Source organism: Oreochromis niloticus, linkage group LG13 (assembly GCF_001858045.2).
Source record: "Oreochromis niloticus isolate F11D_XX linkage group LG13, O_niloticus_UMD_NMBU, whole genome shotgun sequence".
Lineage (NCBI taxonomy): Eukaryota > Metazoa > Chordata > Actinopteri > Cichliformes > Cichlidae > Oreochromis > Oreochromis niloticus.
Window position 1 is genome coordinate 3,181,490 of NC_031978.2, and position 11,481 is coordinate 3,192,970.

Below are 11,481 nucleotides of genomic sequence, written 5' to 3' on the forward strand. Positions count from 1 at the left end.
TGATTTTTTGTTTTTAATGGAATCATTTAAGGGTAACATATAGATTATATATATTTATATAGATTATATAGATTATAATCAGATATATATCTGATTATAAATATATATTACATTTGTGTTCATTCACAATAACATTTCCATTTCCTCTGATCTACTGAGTTTTAGAAAAAATACTGTACTATTTATTATGTATATGATATGTATATGATATGTATACGTAGCCAAGACAATCCTGCAAATGTAGCTGATTACAGTGATTTTAATAACGAAGCTGCTTTACCACAGGTTCAGATACTGCAGCAGGACAACAACTTCATGTCATCATCTCTCCTTTATTTTTAATAACTGGACTGAAGAGGCAGCAAGAATACTTGTGATGTGGATAAGAGTTTTGTACAAATGTTGAAATACATAAAGTTTTTGTATCTTCAGTGTTTTTAAAGATGTAAAAGAAGACTTTCCTGTAAATAATATTCATTTAGTTCAGTTTGCTGCACTGGTGATATGAGTCATTGTTTTTTTCTGTTTCTTCAATTTTTCTTCAGGGCTGTATTGGTGAAATTAAAAAAAAAAATAGCTTGAAAATAAATAGCTTTGCCTAACTTTTTGAAGTTACAAAATGTTAATCCAGTATTGGGCCTACATTTAACCAAAAGACCAACAGGTGGCAGGTCTCTGCTTTCATAAGATGCAAAATTAGATAAAAGTCTATGAGAAAAGTAGTTGTTGTTGCTGCTGCCATCTATGATCACGGTAAACTCGTCACCAATACATTTATGTTGTTAGTTGATAGTTTGAATCTTAAGCAGATCTACCTTATCTCAATATGGTATCTCAATCATCTCTCATCTATGCAGGACCCTATTAATGTAGAAATATTTCTATTTCTACCTAGCATCACCACAAATTTTGACATCATAAAGACTGCTGATCACTGGATTTACAAACAACGTAGACAGTCACTGAGCATTAAAAGTATTCGTAAGACGAATACATGGGAACACAGATTATATGGAAAAAGAGGACTGAAAATGTATATAACAATGACAGATATCAATAAATAACTGTTAACAATTTAGATTTTTTAAAAAGCAAAAAATCAAAAAGTATCATAGATAAAAGCTTTACTTTTCCTTTACTTTGTATTGTTAGTTTCATGTAGCCACTATGTTAGGTATAGAAAACAGCACAGATCAACTGATTAGTGTATACTAAACTTGAATGTGGTAATGTTGGGAAAAAAAGTGTTTCTATGCTGAAGAAAAACCATCTGCACTTTGAGTGTGACCACATGTCAGTGGGGGTGGGGTGTAAATTAGGCCACCACAACTTGCATGTTCAAGACAAACTCATCATATTAAAGATTTTACAACTGAAAGCAGTCCTCAGGTAAGTAAAGACAATGTTTACAATTATTGTTATTATTTATACGTGAAGACGAGCACAATTCAATTTATTTTAGATGTATGCATAATTATGAAGAAAAACTTTATAAATAGTGCAATTTAGTACACTGAGATTGTCTGCAGTGAGTTGCTCTTAATGTGAGTGGATATAAATGTGATCACTGGTAATGGACTATTTAATTTTGTTTTGACTAAATGATGATTTGATCAATGTGTTTAGCTGCTGACATTATCAGTTACTAGTTTGTGGGGTATACATTACTAGTCTAATGAATTAATTCTAAAGTTAACCTTCCGTTTATGAAGGCTACCTTAAATTAGGCTAGTTTTAATTTCTGGTGTAAACAGAATGTCAAATATAACAGTTGCTGAAATTTAAAAAGTGACAAGTGGTTGTTTTTTAAATTTTTTAACAGAGCTTAAATGTATTTTTTTAGCCCCAAATTTATCAGGGATCTAAAATAGCATAAAAAACATGAAAGAAATTGCAGTTTAAAAAAGTTCCAAATGTACATTGGAGGCCTGCAATTCTGAGAAGTTTCACAAAAGTAAAATTTTGCATGTCTTTAATTTAAATGCTATACTATATATACTAATTAAAAAAATAAAAGAACACTTTTTAAATGTTTTTAATCAGTGTAAGGTGAGTGCCATGGGGTGTTATTAATCAATGTTAATGAAATTAACAACAGGTGCATTAGAGGGACAACAATGAGACAACCCCAAAACAAAAATGGTTTTGTATGTTGAAGTCACTTGCATTTTATCCGTCCTCACCTTTTCAGCGGATTGGTGCAGCGGCTGCAGTGATGCGGATGCTGTACCGGCCTGTTGTGGTGAAGAGAGAGCTGAGTGTAAAAGCGAAACTTTTAATTTACGGGTCAATCTACGCCCCTACCCTACCCTCACCTATCGTCACGAGCTGTGGGTAGTTACCGAAAGAACGAGATCGCGAATACAAGCGGCAGAAATGGGCTTCCTCTGAAGGGTGGCTGGCCTCTCCCTTAGAGATAGGGTGAGAAGTTCGGCCATTCAGGAGGGGCTCAGAGTAGAGCCGCTGCTCCTCCACATCAAAAGGAGCCAGTTGAGGTGGTTCAGGCATCTGACAAGGATGCCCCCTGAGCACCTCCTGCGAGAGTTTTTCCGGGCATGCCCCACCGGGAGGAGGCCCCGGGGCAGACCCAGGACACGCTGGAGAGATTATATCTCTTGGCTGGCCTGGGAACGCCTTGGTGTTCCCCCGGATAAGCTGGAGGAGGTGGCTGGGGAGAGGGAGGTCTGGGCTTCTCTGCTTAGGCTGCTGCCCCTGCGACCCGGCCTCAGCTAAGCGGAAGAAAATGGATGGATGGATGGCTCTTTTCAGTATTTTTTTTTTTCAGTTTTGCATTTGGGTAGGGTCTGTGTCACTACTGGTTTCATGAGGAAATATCTGGACCCTACAGAGGTTACACAGTTAGTCTGACAATGGCACGTATTGATGTGCCATGCTAAAGTAGTTAGAGGGTTTCCTGGGTCTCCCAAGACAGTATCAGGAGAACGAGAGTTACTCTAGGAAAGCTGGGCAGGGCTGTAGAAGGTCCTTAACCCATCAGCATGACCGGTTTCAGTAAAGAACCGGGTGAGCACTGCCAGAGACCTACAAAATGAACTCTATCATTCTTCTGGTGTGAATGTTGCTGAAAAAACAATCAAAACAAACTTCATGAGGGTAGCATGAGAGCCCAATATACACTAGTGGGCCCTGTGGTCACTGCCCGACACCATGGAGCCCAAGTGGCATTTGCCAAGTGGGGTTTGTGGCAGAGCCACCACTGTTATCCTGTGCTTTTCACAGATGAAAGCAAGTTTACTTTGAGCACACGTGACAGGTGTCAAAATGTCTGAAGCCATGGATAACATAATGCTGCCCGTAACATAATTCAGCATGACCGTTTTGGTGCTGGGTCAGTGATGGTCTGGAGAGGCATTGAAATGAAGGGACACACAGGCCTCTACAGGTTAGGCAATGGCACCCTGACTGTGATTTAGTATCAGGATAAAATCCTTGGAACTCAGCCCCTGCACTGGTGCAGTGGGTTCTGGGTTCCTCCTGGTGCAAGAGAATACTCATCCTTATGTAGTGAGAGCAGGCAGCTCCTGGAGGATGAAGGAATTAATTCCACTGACTGGACCCCAAACTCACCTAAAGCCAATGGAAAACCTCTGGGTCACTGTCCAGGAGCTCAGTGATGCCCTTGTACCCACATCATCCTGGATATGGGAGGAGATCCCCCAGGACACGAGCCATTATCCTATTGTCAGGCATGCATACAAGCATGTGGCAGTATTTTGAGTTGCTATTATTATTATTATTTTTATTTTATTTTTTTTAAAGAGAGTAGAAAATTCTTCTACAGCAACTCCACCACACAGAAAGTCAGCTGGAGATGTGGGGAGTCCTGATATGGATCGAGGTCTGCTTCTTCTTTCCAGTGACCGTGCTGTTCTTCTGCTGTGCATGTGGTGTGGTACGTAAATATGTCCCATCTTTTTATGTCTATAAGTTTGTGAACAATTAAAAAAACTTAGCAAAAAACAAAAACTAAAAACTAAATTAAAATTAAAAACAAAAAAAAGAAAACATATAAAAATGAAAAGAAATAAAAATTAGCCCAGCTATAGACTGCCGGATGTCAGATATGATCCAGCACCCACGTGACTCTGAACTAGACAAGCTGTTGACTCAAAGGAGAAAGAAAATAAACATGGAGTGTTGAGTCATAATTAAAGTTAAGTAGTTACTTTAATCTTTACAAATAAAATCAAAAGTCTGACAATCAAACACTTTCCAGTTACGCTCTGTAGATTCATCTTACTACAAAAGTAGCCCATTGATAGTGTAGGAATAGTAGAATAAAATAATAAATTCTTACCATATTATATTTTATTGGTGCAGCAAAAGTAAAGTGTAATAATGTCAACTTCACTGAACCAGATACAGTCATGTCATAAAATTAGCACATCCCATGTTAACTGTTGGGCTTTTGACATGCAGATTAGTGAATAAATGAAACTCCTTAAAGCCAATCATGTGCTGACAGCTTCACTGCTATTCAGAAATTATTCTCTAAGTTCCCAAAAGTTGATTCTGTTCATCTGGACGTAGCGTTTTGTGGGAGAAACGTTTCGTCACTCATCCAAGTGACTTCTTCAGTCTCAGCTGACTGCAGGTTTCCCCAAACCTTATAAACAGTACATTTGCATAATGACTGAAACTAGCACCATCAAAGCCATGGATCAGTGGTTGTTGATCAATGGTCATGAGAATTTGCATATTAATGATCAAGGAACTGACCTCCCAGCCCATTGTTCATTCAGTGGTGCTAGTTTAAGTTATTGTGCAAATGTACTCTAAGGATGAGAGGTTCAAACAACTTAAAGAAGTCCAGACGCTTTTCTTTCCAAGCTCCTTAGACTACGATGACCTGGCTGACTGAGAACCTTCACAGACACATGCAAATGTACTGTTTATAAAGTCAGCTAAGATATTCTCTAAATTCCTGGGATTAATAGGGGGCTGAACACTAGTGTTTAAAAATATATATTCGTCCTTTGGTCTGCACCTGACTATATTGTTATTCTACAGCAAAACAGTCAACACTTTATCTATCTATCTATCTATCTATACATATATATATATACACACACCCAGCACGCCCCTACGGGCGGTTTATCCTTCAAGCTCGGGTCCTCTACCAGAGGCCTGGGAGCTTGAGGGTCCTGCGCAGTATCTTAGCTGTTCCCAGGACTGCGCTCTTCTGGACAGAGATCTCCGATGTTGTTCCCGGGATCTGTTGGAGCCACTCGCCTAGCTTGGGAGTCACCGCACCTAGTGCTCCGATTACCACGGGGACCACCGTTACCTTCACCCTCCACATCCTCTCGAGCTCTTCTCTGAGCCCTTGGTATTTCTCCAGCTTCTCGTGTTCCTTCTTCCTGATATTGCTGTCATTCGGAACCGCTACATCGATCACTACGGCCGTCTTCTCCTGTTTGTCTACCACCACTATGTCCGGTTGGTTAGCCACCACCATTTTGTCCGTCTGTATCTGGAAGTCCCACAGGATCTTAGCTCGGTCATTCTCCATCACCCTTGGGGGCATCTCCCATTTTGACCTCGGGACTTCCAGGTTATACTCGGCACAGATGTTCCTGTACACTATGCCGGCCACTTGGTTATGGCGTTCCATGTATGCCTTGCCTGCTAGCATCTTGCACCCTGCTGTTATGTGCTGGATTGTCTCTGGGGCATCTTTACACAGCCTGCACCTGGGGTCTTGCCTGGTGTGGTAGACCCCAGCCTCTATGGATCTTGTACTCAGAGCTTGTTCTTGTGCTGCCATGATTAGTGCCTCTGTGCTGTCTTTCAGTCCAGCTTTGTCCAGCCACTGGTAGGATTTCTGGATATCAGCCACCTCCTCTATCTGCCGGTGGTACATACCGTGCAGGGGCCTGTCCTTCCATGATGGTTCCTCGCCTTCCTCCTCTTTCTTGGGTTTCTGCTGCCTGAGGTATTCACTGAGCACTCGGTCAGTTGGGGCCATCTTCCCAATGTATTCTTGGATGTTCGTTGTCTCATCCTGGACTGTGGTGCTGACACTCACCAGTCCTCGGCCCCCTTCCTTCCGCTTAGCGTACAGCCTCAGGGTGCTGGACTTGGGGTGAAACCCTCCATGCATGGTAAGGAGCTTTCTTGTCTTTATGTCAGTGGCTTCTATCTCCTCCTTTGGCCAGCCTATTACCCCAGCAGGGTACCTGATCACGGGCAGGGCGTAGGTGTTGATAGCCCGGATCTTGTTCTTACCGTTCAGCTGACTCCTCAGGACTTGCCTGACCCTCTGCAGGTACTTGGTGGTTGCAGCTTTTCTAGCGGCCTCTTCATGGTTCCCATTCGCCTGCGGGATCCCCAGGTACTTGTAACTGTCCTCTATGTCTGCAATGTTGCCTTCTGGTAGTTCGATCCCCTCAGTTCTGACTACCTTTCCTCTCTTTGTTACCATCCGACTACACTTCTCCAGCCCGAATGACATCCCAATGTCATTGCTGTATAGCCTGGTAGTGTGGATCAGTGAATCGATGTCTCGTTCACTCTTGGCATACAGCTTGATGTCATCCATGTACAGGAGGTGGCTGACAACCGCTCCGTTTCGTAGTCGGTATCCGTAGCCAGTCTTGTTAATGATCTCACTGAGGGGGTTCAGGCCTATGCAGAACAGCAGTGGGGACAGAGCATCTCCTTGGTAGATCCCGCACTTGATGGTGACTTGTGCTATGGGCTTGGAGTTGGCCTCTAGTGTTGTGCGCCACATCCCCATTGAGTTCCTGATGAAGGCTCTTAGGGTCCTGTTGATCTTGTACAATTCTAGGCATTCCAGTATCCAGCTGTGGGGCATTGAGTCATAGGCCTTCTTGTAATCAATCCAGGCAGTGCACAGGTTGGTCAGTCTGGTCTTGCAGTCTCGGCTGCATATATATATATATATATATATTTAGATATAGATAGATAGATATCTTTTTTTTTTTTTTTTTTGCCTGTCCGTTTGGCTCTTTTGCCATCAGAATTATTGTCTAAAGGCGAAGAAAGATGCCCAACGGATTTACTTTACCAAATGGACCATCCCAGCCTTGCCGTAATGGTCTATTTGATTCACCTTTTATTATTTATTTTATTTTATTTTTAATTGCTAAATACATCTATATATCTATATATCTATATCTATCGATATATATAGTGTTTTGGGGACATAACATTTTTTTGGTTTCTTATTTTGTCACTCATCTGTGTTGCTGTTATAGTCAAAGTAAGCAGGTTGAGACAGTGTGACACCTGCTGTTCACTTTTTGTAACTGCTTCTGTTAATCTTCCTGTTTGTTCTACATCTGGAGAAATAAGTACTGGAGAATAAATTTTACTTACTAATTAACGTTAAATAAAAAAATATTAAGTGTATGTCCTGTACATTGGCTGCACTGTGATGAAGCAAGAAGGTGCAGTGTTCAAATATTCATTTTATTTCTGTTGGACATACATGTGAAATTAATTTGATCTTCAATGTGCAGATGTAAGTGTTTGAAATTTGTGTTTATTTTGAGGTGTATGAATAATACACAATATACAAAAATATATATTATAGGAGAAATTGATTTTCATGTTTTCTAACATAAAAGTAAAATATTTCTCTTGCTTTATAAGACATAAAATAAATATATATATTTTTATTCATACACATTAATCTACACTTATGACAATATAATCTTTATTACTGCATTAATATGGTTTCAATTAATATTTCTGGCAGGGGCGAAAATATCAGGTTCCTGTCATCTATTACACAAACCTCCTCATCTCCATTCTGATCCATCGCAGCATGACGTTCCTTTGGTGGAGGACACTGTATGACAACAGTGCATCTTTCTTTTACAATTTTGCTGTGACGACCAGTCTTTACTTCAGGTTGTGCATTGCTCTGGAAAGGTACCAGTGTGTGTGTGTGTGTGTGTGTGTACTTGCATCTCTCTGATTATTATTATGTACTCTGAAGGATCACTGTGGTCAGAAACAAACTATTCTGTGTGATAATATGATAATCTTTCTGTTTTGTGTTGCAGGTATTGTTTCATCGCCTGCCCACTGTTGGACTGCCTCAGACAAACTAAGGGTTCTGTACTGGTCTGTGTTCTAGTCTGGACCTTTTGTATTGTTAGTGTTGCTCTTGCTATATTTTTAAATGAATTTGTACGTTTAATTATTTATGCCGCCCTCCCTGCCCCCCTGTTCATCTTCTGTCTTGCTGGGACACTTAAAGCTCTGCCTGCTGCCACCTCAGTGCCCACTGAAGAAAAACGGAGAACTGTAGGAACTTTGGTTCTGTTGCTGCTTAATTACTTTCTCATAAACCTTCCTGCAGTCATTCTGTTACCTGTCAGCTTGCGTCCACGTCGCCCTGAGACAGCTACTGATTTTATCATTATGATCTTTTTTCTGCTTAGTTCATTGTTGGACTTCATTCTGTTTGCCTTCATGTGTAAAGGGCCCATTGACAGGCTGCTGGCACGTCTGTGCTGCTGCAGTATGGAGAGCAACAACACAGGAGATGTGACTGATGTTAGCACAGACAGGTCAGATCATGTAGTCAGAGATGAAGGGAAAGAGGAAACAGGGTCACATGATGGGGAAGATGAAGAGGAATTATTAAGTGTGAGATAAGTAAACACCATCCAAAATCTTTCTTTGGCTGAAGCCTCGGGCTGTAAGAATTGTTTTGTTGAGTAGTTGGATGATGTCAGTTTAAAAGTACAAATTGTTTCATAATTTCTTCTAAAGGCCCCGTGGTGGTGAGCAGAGATGGAAGTAACGCGTTACTGTAACCTGATTACTTTTTTCAAGTAACGAGTAATGTAAGGGATTACTATTCCAAAAACGGTAATTAGATTAGGAACGCTGCGTTACTGCGTTCCTAAAACCGTGATTTTTTGCGAGAACGTCTCATGACAGTGACGTAAGCGAGTGCGATGTTCATGACAACAGCTGTGTGCAGATCATAATATATCGAGTGCGGGACAGAGTGTAGCATGCAGCGTTTAAAGCGTGGAAGTACTGACCTTACTTTGAGTTTGATTCCATAAAAAGTGACAAAAACATTAGTGTCCACTGTTCACTGCGTGGGAAGAAAACTTCTTTTTACAGCGAAAAAACCCCCTAAACTTCCAAGCAAGCACCGAGTGTACTATGACGTAATGTGAAATTCACAGAGAAACTCGCGGATTCTTCCACTGACCGCTGCGGCACACCTGCACCAGGGTAAACCTCCGCCTACCCCAGTCCTGCTTTACAGGTGAAAATAGAGCAACAGGACCGCTAGTCTTTGATTTTATTTTCTGCTGTGTTTTACTTGCATCTATTTGAAAGAGTGAGTGTAAACACAAAAAAATATTTTATTTTATGTGCTGGAATGTGCAGAAAATAGGTTTAAATGTTAAACAAATTTCTTCCAGTCAGAGAATGTTGCATATAATTAAGTTTTTGCTTGATGCATAAAGTTAAAAGATTTAAAGTTTAAAGTTTTAAAAAGAGACTTTTCCATTTGATTACATTTTGTATGATGGATTATGCAGAAAAAGTGGAATTGGGCTGAAAGATCTATCGCTTTATCACCTATTCAGGTTGTAAATCGTGTTTTTAAAAAGTAACTAAGTAATTAATTACTTTTGAAAATAAGTCATCAGTAACGGGATTACTTTTGGGGGAAAGTAATCAGTAATTAGTAACTGATTACTTTTTTCAAGTAACTTGACCAACACTGGTGGTGAGGTAGCCAGAAGGACCCGGGTTCATATCCAGTCTGGGGCCTTTCTGTTTGGAGTTTGCATGTTCTCCTCGGGTCTGTGAGCGTCCTCCTCAGGTACTTTAATTGCTGCAGTCTAAAACCTGCATTAGGGTTAGTTTAACTGGTGATCCTAAACCTCCTGTAGGTGTGACGGGTTTCCTATTTTACCTTTGTCTTCAACTCCTCCAAGGAGGATGAAAAGAGACTGATGAAATTTCTTCTGAAGACTTCTTATATTCAAATATTAATCACAGAATGTTATTATTATGTTATTGCTTTTTATAAGACATTTAATTATCATATCCAGCTTACATTGTTTTTTTTAATATCATACTTAATTATATTGTTGTTTAATTTCTTGGATAACTTTTGTTTTCCCTCAAGTAACAATTTAATTCCCTCTGATCTTTTGAGTTATGACACAATGTAATGTAATATTTATGTTATTGTTGTAAGATGCTTTCTTGGTTGCAGGTTTTTTATGTTCAAAAATTATTATTATTATTTTTCTGAAGTTTGAACTGAAATACCTGATGTTTTCCTCATTTGTTAAACTCTTCTTTGAGATATCAAAAATAAATAACTAAATAAAAATTGTCCTTGGAAGTTATGATCCTCTATGCGCATTTAAATGAGCATTTAATTTCTTCTTACAGTGACTCACAGATGTCATCAAAACTTCAGAGAGAGAATGCTGAAACTATTGAAACTACTGACCTTGTCAAAAACCTAAAGCAACTACTAAGGCTAAATTTATTTGTGGTACAAAACATAGATGGAACAAACTTTATTGTGATTCAACAGAACTGGGTGGTTTGAGGTTCTGTTTTCTTTTCTTTCTCCTTTTTTATTTATGTTTCTTTCAAACTTTGTCTCAGGTCTTCGCCTGAGGGTGAAATCTCTCAGTGCATGTCAACCTCTGCTCACCGGTGGATAGCTGTTTCATCACGCTCCAGGCATAAGAAGGACAGTTGTTGCCACAGTTCCCTGCCAGATTGTTCCCATTCTAGAACACTCTAGAGCCACATCGATCTGTAAATTATCAGTTGGTCCTCCATTTACAGCCTTGTTTAATCTCACCTTTCATCCCTGTGCTCCTCCTAGTCGTCAGCTTGAGGTGTCTGTTTGAATCATGCCATCTCAACAATTACCCGACCTCCAGTCTGATGACCTATAAAGCTCTTTTGTTTCTTCTCCTCACCTTCACCTGTAGTTTCAGATGCCTGCACCCCTTACTCAGCCTGCCTGCACTCTCTCCACCCGTTTTCTTGTGGAAACCCATCTGGCAACCCAGTACTCCCTCGCAGCTTCTCTCCTCCTGTTATGCCCCCAAAAACCCATCTCCATTGAGACTGTGTCAGCTCCCAAACAGACAAAAAACAAACTAAAAACCAGCAAAAAACGACTTAAACATAAAAAATCACAAAGAAAGAACAATACAGTATCCACATCTGAACCAAAGAGTAAAACAATGAAATGTGGATTATTAAATATTAGGTCTCTCTCCTCCAAGTCTCTGTTAGTACATGACTTAATAATTGATCAACAAATCGATTTACTCTGCCTTACAGAAACCTGGTTGCAGCTGGATGAGTATGTTAGTCTAAATGAATCAACACCCCCGAGTCATTCTAACTACCAGAAACCTCGAAGCACAGGCCGAGGGGGCGGTGTGGCAGCAATTTTTCACACCAGCCTATTAATCAACC

General features: G+C 40.2%; 1 protein-coding gene across 1 annotated transcript; it reads left to right on the top strand.

The window, feature by feature from the left end:
• Nucleotides 1–2,764: 2,764 nt before the first annotated feature.
• LOC102077610 (uncharacterized) lies at nucleotides 2,765–8,822 on the top strand. Its single transcript, XM_005464669.4, has 3 exons — nucleotides 2,765–3,913; nucleotides 7,745–7,920; nucleotides 8,055–8,822. Exons 1-3 carry the CDS (start codon nucleotides 3,833–3,835, stop codon nucleotides 8,650–8,652), a joined length of 855 nt encoding a protein of 284 aa, XP_005464726.1. The 5' UTR covers nucleotides 2,765–3,832; the 3' UTR covers nucleotides 8,653–8,822.
• Nucleotides 8,823–11,481: the final 2,659 nt, after the last annotated feature.